This window comes from Bos grunniens, chromosome 26 (genome assembly GCF_055505025.1).
Source record: "Bos grunniens cultivar Pamir isolate PY7600 chromosome 26, Bosgru_T2T1.0, whole genome shotgun sequence".
Taxonomy (NCBI): domain Eukaryota; kingdom Metazoa; phylum Chordata; class Mammalia; order Artiodactyla; family Bovidae; genus Bos; species Bos grunniens.
Genome location: NC_141190.1, coordinates 9,895,833 through 9,914,289, shown reverse-complemented (window position 1 = coordinate 9,914,289; position 18,457 = coordinate 9,895,833). Strand labels below are relative to the sequence as shown.

At 35.9% G+C, this 18,457-nt stretch overlaps 1 protein-coding gene across 3 annotated transcripts in view; it reads right to left on the bottom strand.

Annotated features, from left to right (window-relative positions):
* The window catches only part of PTEN (phosphatase and tensin homolog), a 100,490-nt gene that overhangs the window by 12,893 nt on the left and 69,140 nt on the right, over positions 1-18,457 (bottom strand). For 2 of the 3 annotated variants that reach the window (XM_086379244.1, XM_086379245.1), the window contains 3 exons: positions 18,146-18,189; positions 16,125-16,363; positions 1,181-1,322 (listed from right to left, as the gene is read on the bottom strand). In XM_086379244.1, coding sequence (XP_086235370.1) covers positions 1,181-1,322; positions 16,125-16,363; positions 18,146-18,189 — 425 coding nt within the window. Of the gene's footprint in view, positions 1-1,180; positions 1,323-4,830; positions 5,381-16,124; positions 16,364-18,145; positions 18,190-18,457 lie in introns of those variants that run through there. The other variant, XM_086379246.1, reaches the window with a different exon arrangement.

Here is an 18,457-nt window from a genome sequence, read left to right as displayed (position 1 = left end):
TAAAATTTAAAAAAAAAACAAAAAAAAAACTAACCACTTCCAAGACAGAAACTAATACAAGAAACTCTAACAGAAAAAAGCAGCACAGTCTGTTCTTTTATAGGTCCGCATTAACACTTCCACGTGTTCTCTCGTGACCACCTGCTTAGGGTCAAGGTTTTAAGGTTCCTATCAGTCTAGCTTAAGAACTCTGGCAAAAAATAGGAGAAAAGCAGAAAAGGACCAGGAGGACTGAGGTAGGCTTACAGAGGTTAGGATGGGAGAGATAAATTAAAGGCAGACATCAATGACATGATCTTCATTTAGCACTTTTCTAGGAAGTTTCAGATTTCAAAATATCCTCATATTATTGATAAACAAAGAGAGGTGAGGAAGATGATGTGCCCTTGGTTACATAGCACATTAATGACGACTCTAGCACTGGGGTGGGGGCGGGGGGACAGAGGGGTCTCAGTCACTTAGTCATGTCCAACTCTTTTTGACCCCATGGACTGCAGCCCGTCAGGCTCTTCTGTCTATGGGATTTGCTGGGCAAGAATACTGGAAAGGGTTGCCATTTCCTCCTCCAAAGGAATCACCCGAGAGGGCACCCATGGATCAAATCCATGTCTCCTGTACTAGTAGGTGATTCTTTACTACTGAGCCATTTGGGAAGCCTCTTTAGCACTGGAACTCAGATCTAAATCTAGGTTTTCTCTAATACTCCACACTCAATCAATATACTTCAGCATGTTGCCATGTCTTGTAACTGTTTTCTTTTTAACGTTCTTATCACCATTTCTATTAATATCTGGTCTTCCTAAGATACTGAGGAATTGGTTCCTACCCTAACACCACTGAAGTGGTGAATCTCAATGCTCAACCACTCATACTGAATCACTGACAGGACAGGCTTTAAGTCACCAAGTCAGAATATAGGCTGCATTTGGTGGTTGTGGCACAGAATACTTCTTTCATAAATGTAATGACTTCAAGACTTTCAGACCCAATGGTCTTGCCTTCCTTAGGCCAATGTGTGCTGAAGAGCTGAGTTTAAGTAATCAGTTTGGACACCTCAGAAATACACAAACTTGAATAAAGTTTAAGTGTGGTAAATTTCTTTCTAGATTTTTTATAAACTTCTACATATGTTAAGAAAAGGGTTACAGTAAATGAAAGGATGGGAATTTAGAGCACTTACTGCAAGTTCCACCACTGAACATTGGAATAGTTTCAAACATCATCTTGTGAAACAACAGTGCCACTGGTCTATAATCCAGATGATTCTTTAACAGGTAGCTATAATAATACACATAGCGCCTCTGACTGGGAATAGTTACTCCCTGGTGAACAGACAAAAAAAGACAAAAAGGCAAAGTCAAAAGAAAAGTTTCATTGTATCTGCTGAAGAATATATATACATTAAAAATTTGACCTTAAATGATCTAACATTTAAATCTAGCTCGGTAATAGAGTAAATCAAAGCAACATCAATATGAAGGAAATATCATAATAAACTCTTCTCCCTTAAAATACAATTATCATAACACTCCCATCTATTCAATGGTCACAACAATCTTTGAACCATGCACCCAATAAGCAAAGGCCAGTGCATATCCAAAATAACTGTCAAAAGCCTTCACACATAGGGTTCCCCACAAGGATTTATAGAACAAAATTCCTCACAAACCTGGATACTTATTTTCTAGGCAAAGAATCAGCAAACTAAATAAAGGCATATTGCCTTTATGAGACAGAAATAGCAGCAGCAAAAAAGATGTTGGCTTTAGAACCCAACAAAAACAAGAGTATGTGGCTGACACATATGCTTGTATGCTATAACCTGAAAACAAAGGTACTTAGGTGTCCCTGAGCTACTGTGTTACCTTGGAAATACATAATGTTTTAGAAAAGTTATGTATGTTCTTGCTGTTGTTCAATTGTGAAGTCATGTCTGACTCTTTGCAATCCCATGAAACTGCAGCATGCCACGCTTCTCTGTCTTTCACTATATCCTGGAGCTTGTTCAAACTCATGTCCACTGAGTTGGTGAGGCCATCCAACCATCTCATCCTCTGTCGTCCCCTTCTTCTCTTGCCCTCAAACTTTCCCAGCATCAGGGTCTTTTCCAATGAGTTAGCTCTTCGCATCAAGTGGCCAAAGTATTGGAGCTGCAGCTTTAGCATCTGTCCTTCTAATGAATATTCAGGGTTGATTTCCTTTAGGATTGACTGGTTTGATCTCCTTGCTGTCCAAGGGACTCTCAAATATACAAATGCTAAAAATATATACAATTCATGTAGTGTTTAAATGGAGACCCTGACTTACCTCAAGAAAAAAAAATCTAATGTGTGTAACAATGCATTCACTAATGGGCTGAATAAATGAGGTATTAGGGAACTTACTGAAGGTTTCTTTTCCTGTTACACAATATTACTTCAGGAAAATTTAAACATTCAACCTAGAATTTGCAGTATTTCTCTTTTAGATGTTATAGCAGCATCTAAATTGCCCTATGTATTAAAATCTCTGGACTTTTATGCTTTCCTTCCCCAATGAATAGTAGAAAGTACATTTATATAAGTTTAAAGATAAGTATGTTGAATGGCAGGTATACAGGTATTCATTTCAGTACTTTCACAAAGGTTAGTATGATTTTATTACGATTAAAAAAATATATAAAGTGCCAAATAATGGATAAAAGTCACTTCAAAATCTAAGATTACGGCTATAGTACAAAGATCATTCAATCAGGAGACTTGGATGTGAATGCTGATAGTCAAAACACAAATTTTGTTTCTTCAGGAAAATGAAGACAATACTACTACCTTCACAAGATTCTCATGGGGATTGAACACTAAATGAAGTTAACACAAAACCATGCTAAAACAACAAAATGTTACAGAAATCCAAATCAGTGATTTTAGAAATTCTACCAAATATTTAAGGTATAATTTTTGGAACTGCAGTATTTTTAGTTCTACATATTTTCTTAAACAAACAGAACTAAAGCTGTGTTATTTTAAGAGCTGCTACAAATACCAATGTAAAAATTATCATTAAATTTTAAAAACTGTTAAGCTTAAAATTATTCTCTAAATCACATTACTTATTGCCACTTAACCCTGTCCCCCCAAAAAAACCCTCTTCATGTTTATCAAGATAAAATACAGAATTGCAAAGCAGGTTGGGGGAAACAGCACACACAAGATGGATGGGGGGTGGGGAATCTTTTTTGAACCATGTATATTTATAATCTAGTCTAAAATTAAAATCAAATTAAAATTTTAAAATTAAATCAATGGAAACCGACCAAGTTGTCAAGTTATTTATTGGGGTTTAGTGGAATGAAAGATGATCTTTTTTGTCCTTATCTTCATTCTTGGTATAAGTGTGCATGAAATAACTAGAAGATTTTCAAAGTTTTAATTTTATTCAAGTAGCAAGTGATTGGTAGTTTATCTGTAGTACAGGTTTTAGAAACCCAGTTAATCCTTAACAAAAAGGCAAATGCATAGAGAAAAAATACTATATGAATCTAATAGCTGCTAGCAATGAGTAATTAATGTGTAATTACAAGAATCAAAATTATTGACACAGTTCAAAGAAAAATGCTGGAAAATGTAACTTTAAATGTATTATTTTACTATCAAATTATGTAAAATTAGTCTTCTGTATCTTAACTTTGCAATCCTTATCTGTTAGCTAACCAGCATCTCAAATTCAATGTGCCCAAATTAAAAGAAATTTAAAACTTGTGGAGAAATCTGAAGCTTTAGAGATACAGACAAGCAAATGCTAAGAGTTCAGCACCACCAAATCAGTTTTAGTTTTATGTTAGATCTCTATATTTGATAATAAATAAGCTCTAGCTTTGTTTAAAAAAAAAGAAAGTTGGAAGGTCCAAATGTGTACTATAAGCCCTTGAAATGTTGTTCTCACTCTATTCTTGTCTCTCACAGCCGTGATCCACCTAACTAAAATTTAAATAACAGTACAATGAATCACAATGTAATCTAGGATTTGAAGTAAAATGACTAAAACTTCCACACTAAGTTGACAATGTGATTTATAACACTTTAAACATCATATATCCTGAATGCATTCACTGAAAACAATGATTCATGTGCATGTTTTACCTACAGCATCTTGAATATTAAGATTAAATTTAAATATATATCTTTTTTAAAAAATCTAAGAAATGAACTTACTGATCTTCAAAAATTCTACATATATGAAGAGGGCTGACCTTTAAAAGCTGTTGAAGATTAAAAATTACATGTTCAAAAATTTCCATTTTTCATTAAATTCAGACTAATAAAAATCAATTCTATTCTTGAATTAATAATTTTTAAGCTAAACTGGTCTCTAACTACATCCCCAAAATGTAGTTCTACTCTCTACCATTAAATATTCTCCCAGAAAATTACTTATATTCTTAACTTTTTTTCCTCAAGTAAAACATTAAAACCACTTTAATTTTAGCTACACTTAGCATTCTACAGGTTGACTTAGCATCACATTTCTGGCCATCATCTCAAAAGGCAGCCACTGCTTCTTCAATTCCCTTTTAATTCACCGGCCAGGAGGATGTTTAGTGTTCCTCCCACTATTCCTTCTAGCTTACATTTCTACTGTCTTTACTTAGCCTCACCAATTCCAAATCTGTATCATTCAATAACTCTTTCCTCTGGTATACACTTATTAACACCTGACTACAATGTTTTCAGCATTTTGTTTATCCACCTCTCTGTCCAGTCGCAAACATCACCGTCTAAGAACTAAGTTCTCATTTTACTGGGAACCCTGAGGTAACCCAATGTGAGCACCCTCAGAATTATTTTCTCTCACCTTAAAATCTTTTTAGTGCTGAAATTTTATAGAAGTGTCTCTTCATGTTCACACTGGTTCCATTTTTGCAAGTGTTCTATTAATTATCGCCTCTCTGACATCGGCCTTTATTCTCTCCACCTGTCCATCCTAATAAAAAGCTCAGGTAACTCATTCTTTATCCAAAACAAGCAAACAACTCTAAGACCAAAAACCTATTCTCTCCCAAAATTTTATATCCCTCTCAAACTTCCATCTTCTCTCTCTCTATAAACTCTTGAAGAGAAGTCTCCTTAACTCCTGGAAGTCTGTTAGCATAAGGCTGATTTCTTAAAAGTCTTTAGTTCTAATGGGCATTAGTGGTCATTCTACTGTTTTCCTACTATCATTGTGGCTCATATTTTTGGCTGCCATTTTGAAAACTCCCTGCTTCTTTCACAGGATACACTTTCTAAAGATATTCTCTTATCTTTATGGCCATTCTTCTCTTCTTGTTCCCCCCAAAATCGATCTCAGCTATCCCCTCTTTACATCAATCCAATCTACTTCAGTCTCAGTTCAGTCACTCAGTCGTGTCCGACTCTTTGCGATGCCATGAACTGCAGCACACCAGGCCTCCCTGTCCATCACCAACTCCCAGAGTTCACCCAAACCCACGTCCATTGAGTCAGTGATGCCATCCAACAATATCATCCTCTGTCGTCCCCTTCTCCTCCCGCCCTCAATCTTTCCCAGCATCAGGGTCTTTTCAAATGAGTCAGCTCTCCAAATCAGGTGGCCAAAGTACTGGAGTTTCAGCTTCAACATCAGTCCTTCCAATGAACACTCAGGACTGATCTCCTTTAGGATAGACTGGTTGGATCTCCTTGCAGTCCAAGGGGCTCTGAAGAGTCTTCTCCAACACCACAGTTCAAAACCATCAATTCTTCGGTGCTCAGCTTTCTTTATAGTCCAACTCTCACATCCATACATGACCACTGGAAAAACCATAGCCTTGACTAGACGGACCTTTGTTGGCAAAGTCATGTCTCTGCTTTTTAATATGCTGTCTAGGTTGGTCATAACTTTCCTTCCAAGGAGTAAGGGTCTTTTAATTTCATGACTGCAGTCACCATCTGCAGTGATTTTGGAGCCCAGAAAAATAAAGTCAGCCACTGTTTCCACTGTTTCCCCATCTACTTCAGTAGTTTAATTATAAATCTTACACATTAACTCCCAAAACTGTGTCTCTCAATATGACTTCACTCCTCACTCCCAGTCCAGAATTTACATGGCTGGACATTTTGAGCTGGAAATCTTACAAGTGCGTAAAAAACAATATATCAGAGCTGAAGCTTTCATATTTTTGCATGGACCAACCTCTTTTAATTACTCACTTACTATTTTCTCCAGCATCTGAGGGCCAAATCTCTTCTAATACCATCACTATCATAGAGCAAAGGAAACACACTTTTAATGTGACAAAAATATAAGATTAATCACATAAACAAAATGTTAAATGGCTTCCCAGTGTCTACCCCAATAAGAACAAGTTTATTAAATACTATAATTCCTCATGTTTGTTGTTTAGTTGCTAAGTCTTGTCCAACTCTTTCACAACCCCAGGCTCCTCTGTCCATGGGATTTCCCGGGCAAGGATACTGGAGTGGGTTGCCATTTCCTTGTCCAGGGAATCTTCCTAACCCAGGGATCAAACCTGCGTCTCCTGCTTGGCAGGCAGATTCTTAACCACTGAGCAACACCAGAGAAGCCCGTAATTTTTTAACAAACATAAAAATACAGTCCAACTTCATTTTCTACTCTTATTTCTCACAACTCCCTTCCACTTACTCTTACTTTTGGCCAAACTATTTAATCTCCCCTGTATTATGCTTTCTGGTTTTAAAAATGTTATCCTTATCACACTGAGGTAGGAGGGCAATGTGAGCAATCCTCTGGGAAGTTACATCCCTTCCAATACCTGGACGAATTTAAATAACATAATCATTTGATGCTTCAAGGTATTATAGCAGGCTGAAATACAAATCTGTTACTTACTTCTTGAAGGCTCCTACACATTTTCACTCTTAGATGGTCTATTCAGACTTTGTATTTCACCTTGAAACATTTATGATAACATACTTATTAAGAAAGTCATGGTACATATACACAATGGACTATTACTCAGCTATGAAAAAGAACACATTTGAATCAGTTCTAATGACGTGGATGAAACCGGAGCCTATTATACAGAGGAAGTCAGAAAGAAAAACATCAATACAGTATATTAACGCATATATATGGAGTTTAGAAAGATGGTAATGACGACCCTATAGGTGAGACAGTGAAAGAGACACAGATGTAAAGAACAGGCTTTTTTGGACTCTGTGGGAGAAGGCGAGGGTGGGATGATTGGAGAGAATAGCACTGAAGCATGTATATTACCATATGTGAAACAGATGACCAGTGCAAGTTCAACGCATGAAACAGGGCACTCAAAGCCAGTGCACTGGGACAACCCTGAGGGATGGGATGAGGAGGGAGACGGGAGGGGGCTTCGGGATGGAGGACACATGTACACCCATGGCTCATTCATGTCAATGTATGGCAAAAACCACAAGATTGTAAAGTAATTAGCCTCCAATTAAAATAATTTTTAAAACACTGTCCATTTTCCATTGACATTTTCAAATTCATTAGCATAGATTTGAATATGTAGTTCTATCTCCTTTCTCAAACCTAACATCTTTCTGTTTTCTTCTCTCTTTCCTTTGATTGGCTTCCAAAAAGATGTATTGATTTTAATGGCATTTTTATACAATGAGTGTTTGGATTTATTAGTTCAAATGGCTTACTGTTTGCTAACTCATAAATTTATACTTTCATCTTTATTAATCCATCTCTCTCCAATTTGCTATTATTTTAATAATACCTAATATGAATTTCTATTTCTTCAATGACCCAAAATTTAAAGAGTTTTTAAGTTTCCAAATAGTTGATTTGGTTTGATTAAACATTTTAACAAATTTTCTCATTCTACTGAATTATAACAAAGGTATGGGGCTTAGATATTTCTACTTGGAGGTGAGATTTTTATGGTTGGCCTAATGAATTATTAATATTTATGACTTTTTAAAATGAGAAAACAAATATATTTTATGGGATTTTATTATATTATTCAAGGAATTTACATATCTTCTTATTTTGTATCTTTCTGATCTTCAAGTGAGGGCTTCCCAGCTTGCTCAGTGGTAAAGAATCTGCTTGCCAATGCAGGAGACACAGGTTTGATCCCTGGGTCCAGAGGATCCCCTGGAAGAGGAAACAGCAATGCACTCCAGTATTCTCACCTGGTGTATCCCACGGATAGAGAAGCCTGGTGGGCTGCAGTACACGGGGTTACAAAGACTTGGACACGACTGAGCAAAGGAGCATGCACATACGTTAAAGTACGTACCTTAAAGTACGTTAAAAAGATTTCTACTAGCACTGCTATCAATTTTTCTAATTTCTTCCACTTTTTGCTTAATATATTGTGATGTTATGTTTAACACTCTATTATTGCTAAGTCTGCATTGTGGAGTGTGCCCTGTGTTAATATAAAATGGTATTCTTGGTCCAGTTTTACACATTTTGCTGTGCATTAACCCTCTTATATCATCTTCTTCAAGATGAACTTATAATCTAGATTCCTCAGTTTAAAAAGTAATTTTCTTCCTCAGTAAACTACTCACTGGCACATCTAAACTCAGAAACAATGTAAATGTTTTAACATGACACCGTTTTTTGAAAATTTGGAAACCCATGTTTCAGAGTGATCACAATAAGATTATTACAAGAAAGTAATTCAACAAAGGAAGAAATATGGTTCTTAAGAATGGTGATTATTATAATGACATCATATAACAGTGTATGCTCAGATGCTCAGTCGTGTCTGACTCTGTGCAACCCCATGGACACAAGTTATTGTATATTAAGCTACATGCCAGACATTTTACATATATCCCTAAAACTACAACCACTTTACAAGATAGATCTTTTCTAAGGATAAGAAAACAGTCCTAATGTACATAATCACTTTGTTCAAAAACAAGATCTGAACCTAAATAAGACTCTAATTTTTTTTTACTCCTATGTCCTGGGTTTTCTAACAGTATGTATACTAACTATGTAAAATGAAGGACTTCACAACCTCTCAGAACTCTTGTTTTTCCCACTGACAAAAGACCTCCAAAGTTTAGAGTATTACTGTGCTTCAGTTCTATGAAACTAATTATAAACAGTGTGCTGAATAGTGGTACATTAACCACAGAATCCTTGAGAATAATATGAAACAGAAAACTGCTATTTTTCTCTTTGTGTAGCTACAGGTTTATATGCTGTCTACTTTGGCAACTGCAATGGGAAGAGAGCAACAATGCTATGTAGCATCCTTTCCTCTTTGGGATGCTCTCTCTCTCCCTGTGACTTGCAGGGAGAAAGAGGCAGGGCCTAGTCTTCAGGTTCGGATATATGCCCCAAGCCTCTGGCTAGAATGTCTGGTTAAGGATCAGAACATATCCTAATTCAGGTAAACTAGAACCTAATCTAGAAATTTTTGCTTGAATTGTAGCTCTTGTCCCATTGGAGTTGCTAAAGTAGCACATAAACCCAGAGCTACTACCTTGCCATTACTTGTGAAAAGTCTGCCTAAAATAAAGTACAGAAAGATGAAAATACAGAGTTGAGAGACAGATTTCTGACATATGTTAAACATCTAGATCCAGGTCAGAGTTTTTAGGTTTATACAAGCCAATAAATGTCTCCTTATGTTTAAGCTATTTTGAGTTGGGCTTCTGTGACTTGAAACTGAAAGAGTTCTAATACATTAAAATATACTTCTTTTTTCCTTTTTAAAATTTTCTGTTTTTATTTTGGCTTTGGGGATTAAAATAATAAAACCAATTTGGATAGGAGAACATAACATAGTACAGTAGAAAAAATACTGGATTTGAGGTTAGGAGACATGGTTTTCAGTTATTACATAGAATAAATGACCAGGAGAAAATGATCTTTGCAAATCTGTTTTACCATTTATATTAAATGGGTTCTGAATTAAATAACTGCTAAGATTCTTCACGGCTCAGTGGTAAAGAAACCACCTGCCAACGCATGAGACAAGGGTTTGATCCCTGGTCAGTAAGATCCTCTGGAGAAGGAAATGGCAACCTACTCCGGTATTCTTGCCTGGGAAATCCCATAGACAGAGGAGCCTAGGGGGCCCTGGTCCATGAGGTTGCAAAAAGAGTCAGACATGACTTAGTGACTAAACAACAAAAGATTCTTCAAGGTATAATAACAACTTTATGCATATATAGATTGGATAACAGGTTTAAATACCATGTATTAGCGAAACACAGTTTAGCCCAGGAGAATTACTGTGTTAGAAAAAATAAAAACCTTATAGTCAGAGCTTTATTAAGCCAAAAAAAAGGATAATTATAGCTTACTTTGCTTGAAATGAAAAGATGAGAAATTTTCATTAGGTTACCATATGGGGAAACTTAATAAATAGACCAGAAAAAAATAATCTGATTATACTAGCACATAAATTCATTCCTCAAAGAAACTAGAAAATTTCCTCTTCTTGGGGTCACTCAGAATAAAGTGCCTATTACTTCTAGAAGACAGAAGTCTTCATTAAAGATAAGCTAATGAATTCATGTATAGAGATCATAACACACAAGAACTTTAATAACTGCTTTGAAAACAAACCTTCTCAAAAAGAAAATAAAAATCTCAAAATTTTTTCCTAAAAGTTAAAGAAAGTAAGTATTAATGCATACTTAATCTGCCACCATTCTAGAAGGGAGAAGACAAAAGAGAGAACAGCAGAGATTTTGCATATGTTTGTCAGGAATATAAGTTTGTCTCTCTAAATTCGGAAATGTGGGGCATCTTTCCAAAATATACACTTTCCAATATATTCCAATATACATCTTTCCAATATATACCAATACCAGTATTGGTAGGGCATTTTAATTCAATTCATAGTTGGTAATAAATATGGTTATCTATTTTAATTCTGAAATGTAAATGTAAATACAAATGCAGATAGGGTAAGTCATAGACTAGATGGGAAGCAACCCTAGAAGCTTTATTTGAGTGGGAACCATCAACAGTTCATTTTAGACTTTTTGCCATGTGCTCATAAGGTAAAGACCAAATATGCAAAGAAATGATTCCTAGAAAAGTAATAACATGATTGCTTTCTTATAAATTACTGAATAAAAGAGTCTTCCCTCAAGTAGTTATCCTACTCTCAGAAAACTTTTTTTGAGTAAGAGGTTATCAGTTGTACTTTGACTTCTCTGCAACAATCAAACCCTGAAGTCTTATTTAGGTATTACTAACTGCACATTGTTTTCAAGTGGTCATGTATGGATGTGACAGTTGGACTGTGAAGAAAGCTGAGCGCCAAAGAAATGATGCTTTTGAACTGTGGTGTTGGAGAAGACTCTTGAGAGTCCCTTGGACTGCAAGGAGATCCAACCAGTCCATTCTAAAGGAGATCAGTCCTGGGTGTTCTTTGGAAGGAATGATGCTGAAGCTGCAACTCCAGGACTTTGGCCACCTCATGCGAAGAGTTGACTCACTGGAAGAGACTCTGATGCTGGGAGGGATTGGGGGCAGGAGGAGAAGGGGACGACAGAGAATGAGATGGCTGGATGGCATCACCGACTCGATGGACGTGAGTTTGAGTGAACTCCAGGAGTTGGTGATGGACAGGGAAGCCTGGCATGCTGCAATTCATGGGGTCACAAAGAGTCGGACATGACTGAGCGACTGAACTGAACTGCACATTTTATGGTGAAGAGGCACCCACCACTCTGCCATCTAATTTGTACTAAGTATACCGAGAAAAATGGCAAGACTGCACTAGATTAATCTGAGGAGAGTCTCTGCCAAGTCTATAAATCTTAAAACAAAAACAGGACAACTAGCTCCTCTTTCTTCAAATCAAGGGGGAGGACTGGGGAGGAGCAAGATGGTAGAGAGGGTAGGGGAGCGGAAGGGGAAGGCGGAAGAGGAGGAGAAGAAACATTTTGCTCCTATAAAAATGTCACAAGGACATAACTTTCTTCAGTATCTTAGTGTTTATCTATAAAGTTGGGCTTCCCTGATGGCTCAGACGGTTAAGGATACAAGCAAAAGAACATTAAATACAGTTCTAATAAAATTAATCCTACACTACAAAACTGATAAAATGCATGTATCTTCTATAATTGTGGTTCACAATTTCAAAAATGCAAATTCATAGACTCAACCTAAAATACTGGTAAGAGGATAAATCTCTTAGCAGATGTTTCAAAAATAAAACTACTTTGGATAATCAATTATACTTATTATAAGATACTTATTTCTCTGGAAAAATTCCACAGTTATATAACATCAGCTTTAATATGCTCCACTAAGTTTTCTTATGATAAGAGAAAGTTTATTTTTCTAAGCTTTCTTATTTTTATTTTCCATTAAGTTTTCTTATGATAAGAGAAAGACATTATTTTTAAAAGTTAAAAATATATTATTATATATATTATTATTTCTAACCATTAGATGAAGTCATACTTGTAGTTTGCAACAGAAAAAGTAAGACTGTTGTAGTACCTCTATCAATCAATTTTTTCCATTCCAAAAAAAACTGAAAACTATGAAGCAGGTCATGAAAGGACTGGAGGTGCCACTTCTCTTCAGCATATGACGTCTCAGCTTAGCCAGCTACTAGTTTTCATCAAATACATGCATGGTGACACAAACGGTAACTCCTGATTTGGAGTCCTTTTTGGAAACTTCAGAGGACGTTAACATTTTCAAAACAGTGACGTTTCTTGGCCCAGAAAAAGGCTTCTGAAGCAATCTCATTATTCTGTCGACAGAGAGTACACCTTAATGACGAGCAAAACTTGGTTTTATGGCTCTGGTAAAATCAGAAGTTCTACCTGTCACTGTGACTCCATCCTGTGTTCACCAGAATGTACCAGTGTATAAGACTCTATCATTAATTCCAAGAGAAAGCTTATCTATTGTTGTGAAAGTATCCTACTGCTTCATAAGAGCCAAGTTTTGAATCACAGACTGTGCAAGAGGATCTGTCACAAAAAAATCTACTGTTGAGAGAGGTGCCAAATTCAGTAAAGCCAGGACTTTAAATAAAGGATTCTTAGCAGGTTTTTGCGGAGAAGGCAATGGCACCCCACTCCAGTACCCTTGCCTGGAAAATCCCATGGACGGAGGAGCCTGGTGGGCTACAGTCCATGGGGTTGCAAAGAGTCGGACACGACTGAGCGACTTCACTTTCACTTTTCACTTTCATGCATTGGAGAAGGAAATGGCAACCCACTCCAGTGTTCTTGCCTGGAGAATCCCAGAGATGGGGGAGCCTGGTGGGCTGCCATCTGTGGGGTCGCACAGAGTCGGACACGACTGAAGCGACTTAGCAGCAGCAGCAGCAGCAGGTTTTTGTCAAGGAGTGGTACCATCTATGCAATTCTTTGCTACACATTAAGTTCACTGGCTTTAGGAAGACAAATACTATAGCATAATATACAAATTCATTAACACAGTTTAACTCTTCAATATTGAAACAAAACTGTGGAGTTATAATCCTTTCCTTCCTAACACATGCAGGATCTTGCCAAAAATGATCTCAATAACTAGAAGGCAAAGAAAATGACGCAACATGAATTTATCTGAAGAGTCTTAGAGAATTCTTATTTGCTAACACAAGCCTACTTTCATCTGGCCAAAAAAAAAGATTCCAGTTTGCTCTTTCATTCTTACAGGATAGGGTTCTGGGCAGTTGTTTTCACCAAGAACAAAGTCAAAGCTGACTGGATATCAAATATGACATAAAAATTGCCAAGTCAAAGACAATGGCATAGTTTCAATGTGTTAAAGACTAAATAGTAGGACTCTTTCACAAAATTTACTACTGAGGAGAACACCAAAGTTTAATTTTGGTTAATCTGTACCACTTGGATTTATTACTCTCAAGCAGAGGCCACTGATTCCGGCATAAAAAAGTGAAACAAAATTTGGGGAATATTTATAGTTTTTTCATATTTTTTAAAAGGTATATAACATAAATAGTTTAAAAGTCCCTAACTTAAAGCTAGTTCTATGAAGCACAAGCTGGAATCAAGACTGCCTGGAAAAGTATCAGTAACCTCAGATATGCAGATGACACCACCCTTATGGCAGAAAGTGAAGAAGAACTAAACAGCCTCTTGATGAAAGTGAAAGAGGAGAGTGAAAAAGTTGACTTAAAGCTCAACATTCAGAAAACTAAGATCATGGCATCCGCTCCCATCACTTCATGGCAAATAGATGGGAAAACAGTGGAAACAGTGTCAGACTTTATTTTTTGGGGCTCCAAAATCACTGCAGATGGTGACTGCAGCCATGAAATTAAAAGACGCTTACTCCTTGGAAGCAAAGTTATGATCAACCTAGATAGTATATTCAAAAGCAGAGACATTACTTTGCCAACAAAGGTCCATCTAGTCAAGGCTATGGTTTTTCCAATAGTCATGTATGGATGTGAGTGTTGGACTATAAAGAAGGCTGAGCACCGAAGAATGGACACTTTTGAACTGTGGTGTTGGGAGAAGACTCTTCAGAGTCCCTTGGACTCCAAGGAGATCAGTCCTGGGTGTTCACTGGAAGGACTGATGTTGAAGCTGAAACTCCAATATTTTGGCCACCTGATGTGAAGAGTTGACTCATTTGAAAAGACCCTGATGCTGGGGAAGACTGAAGGCGGGAATAGAAGGGGATGACAGAGGATGAGATGGTTGGATGGCATCACCGACTCAATGGACATGAGTTTGGGTAAACTCCGGGAGATGGTGATGGACAGGGAAGCCTCGTGTGCTGTGGTCCATGGGGTCGCAAAGAGTCAGACACGGCTGAATGACTGAACTGAAAGCTAGTTCTGGCTTCACGTTACACAAGTTTCCTATTTTTATTTTAAATTCTTTTTACCTTCTTTCTTTTCCATGACCGAACTGTGTGGTGCTCATCAACCCTGTTTTAAATTTCTACCACTGCTTCGGTGACTGTACTTTAATTTGATCCATCTCTCTAGTTTTTCTTCTCATTGAGTCACTTTTCCTTGTGCTGTCCTACATTTATTCACTTAAGCACAGAAAAATTTACCTTCTATATTTTCAGTCAGTAAAAGCAGCTGTTTCCCTCTACATGAAGAAAAGAATGAACCAAAATAAACATCTCAGGTCCTCTGCTCTGGAATTCATTTTAGTGCTATAGTTCCATGGTACACATAGCATACAGAAATGTACAGCAAGTTGTTATAATCAATATTTACCAAATCATGCATCAACAGTAAGATTCAATTTTATAAACTATCATCAACAAACCATGCTTTGGTATCTTTAGATATAATTCAAAAAAGTAACAACAAATAAAACAAGTGAGGAGGAAGTAAAGGAACAAAAATCAGTGCAACTATACAGCTGAAAACGATAGTTACAATCACCTATGTTTCTGTTTTGAAGTTAAATTAAAAAGAAATTAAACTCAAAGAAAGCCCTCTTCATTGCAAAAATTATTAAAACTATAATAAATTTTCACATAAAGTTCAGATGTCTTCCTCAGCAGAGCTCTCTTCCCCCTAACTCCAGTTGTTTGTTTGTTTTTTTCTTTCTTGGAGACAGAAATGAACAAACTCCCTTTGCAAGAAATGTAAACATGTTTTGTCATACTTACTATCCAAAGAAATAAATTCCTTGAAAATCACTGTAAAAATTCTCGCAAGAATTCACTTTTTGCTTTCACATGTATTACACAAATTTGTCAATGATTTTTAGCAGTCTTTAGTTTTCTGAATAAGAGAAGAACCTTTGACTAATCTTAATTATAATTTCACTTACAAATATTCAAATCAAAAAACAATCTTTATGTATTATAAAAGTAAAGATCACACTTTACTAAGTAATGGCATCCAAGTTATTATCCACAGACATTTTATTTTCAAGTAAGCTTCAGGAATATAAATCTTACTTTTGATCAGTGTGTGTTACTTTTTAAAATGCTTTGTAAAGATTTCATGAGACCAAACTTTGCAATCCTGTTAATAGGTAAGATCTGCCAGCATGGCATGAAGAGAAAAACTTCAGTGAGTCTGCCATTTGCTCATATGAAAGTTAAGGTAGCATACTGACTTAAATGTTTAGAGGAAGGAAAATAAGGGTTACCAATTATCTTTGTAAAAATTTATTTTCCAATAAATTCTCAGATCTAAGTAGACAGAAAAAAAAAAATCAAACATAACTTACCTTTTTGTCTCTGGTCCTTACTTCCCCATAGAAATCTAGGGCCTCTTGTGCCTTTAAAAATTTGCCCCGATGTAACAAATATGCACAAATCATTACACCAGTTCGTCCCTTTCCAGCTTTACAGTGAATTGCTGCAACATGATTGTCATCTTCACTTAGCCATTGGTCAAGATCTTCACAAAAGGGTTTGATAAGTTCTAACTGTGGTGGATTATGGTCTTCAAAGGGATACTGTGCAACTGTGATAAAAAAATAACCTCAGAATAAGAAAATAATCTCACTTGAATTGCTTATTACAAGTAGGTTAACTTTAGAAATGTTGCATACAAATAGTTTAAAAATATCTGAACTATAGAGAAAAAGAATTTATTGTCTGATAATTTTCTAATTTTTGAACAGAAAATAATCTCTCATTAACTCAAATTTATCCATTAGACAGGTACGTCAAGTATTATTTTCCTCACTTTATGATGGAGGCAATGGAGTAGCAACATATCAGAGGTCACAACATAACAGAGGGAGAGGTAAACTCAAAATGATACATCACATGAGCCTCTTATCAGGGCTCTCAATACATTTTCTAGCAAAAGGAACTGTAATATCTATAATATTGCATTATCGCAAAATATGTATTCCAAAGAAAGCAAAGATCACTAATAAATCAACAATGCAAAAGACTGCATTTTATGCTATATATAACAGAAAGGCCAAGCATATTATTTTAAAGATGGTCTCAAAAATGTAACTGTTGCATACACACAACTCTAAACACATTTACAAAAGACACTTAAAAATTTTTTGTTTATAATGTATACAACTGCAGCAAAGTTTATCAAGCAAGTTTTAGGACTTTTCACATAAGTTGTAAGAACTCAAAACTTCTCTGTTCCCCATAGTTGGGGTTGAGGTTTTAAAAAATTTTTTTTCTAGAAATAACACTTTAAATATGTCACTTAAATTTTATCTTATTGGTCTGTGCCTAGGTTCCACTCTATAAAAATCCTGACTAACATTCAAATAATTATCCTCTGTGTCACTTAAATATGTGAAAAGTGTGTCTTTTATATCTTCAACCAAATCATTCATGATGTGACACAAGATACACTCAATTAAGCCTTTGGTCTGACAGAACAGCTCTTCAGACAATGACTACTACTACAGGCAGTCATCAGGACAGCTTTGATTTAGTCATCTGCCTAGCTGAACCATCATTTCATCTTCATTTCCCCAGTGGCATACAAAAATACCCAGGAAAACCTGTTAAATGTCTATTCGAAGGTGGATAAAGCTCAATTAAGACACTCTTTGACCAGTAAACAGCAAAAATCCACTAAAAATGAAACATTCTTAGTAATAAATCTATCCTAGCTCTCAGTTATTTCAGCACTTCTGAATTCTTAAACCAAGTTTGAAAGTCTGTCCTTATAAATATTTAGGAAGGAACAATGGCAAATCTGTAGCTCACGGCATCAACTTTCTCTTTGTGACTATCACAGCAGCATCTTGCCAAGCTTCTCAACGTTCTAGGTCTCTCATGGTTCAAAGAGTTCCACAAACACAAATGAAAGTTTTTTGTGGACTCTGAGATAAAATATGCTACACCTGGAGAATAACTCACTTAAAGCAATTTTTGCTCTCATCTATCAGGCTCCTTTTATCCATATTTCATTATACCCTTTTCCACTGTACAGGTCATGTTCCATTACAGAATTAAGCCATTCTCCTTTCTCCCTGTAATCTCTTACTATCATGCCAAATGCCTCAAATCACAGATATAACCCTCTATTTATTCTGTTAGTCTATAAATTTCTCCTAGTTTTCAGTTAATTCAATTTAGTCTTCCTCATTTACATGATACTTATTTCCAAAAACACAACAGCAAAATTAATTTCAAATTTTCTCAGACCATCTTTAAGATAAATATATCACTTAATACTTGAGATTATTCATTATTGGTATGACAGTAAAATTTAGACTGTTGGCTTCAAGTTATCTAACATAATATGTGTACCTATACTTACCTCTGCAATTAAATTTGGCGGTATCATAATGTCTTTCAGCACATCTAAAAGAAAATTTTTAATTTGATATAAAATTATCTTGTGCACTTGAGGAAAAAAAGTGCAACAGTAACAAACATTTCTGAACCTTTATAATATACCAGGCATTATGTTAAATATCTTACATTAACTACTTCTTTTAATCCTAAGAATCCTATGAAGTAGGTCCCATTCTTCAATCCACATTTTACAATTACAGAAATCTAGGTTTAAAATGCTAAGTATACACAATCAGAGCTTATACATTTGGTTGCAAAACTTGTAATGTCACTA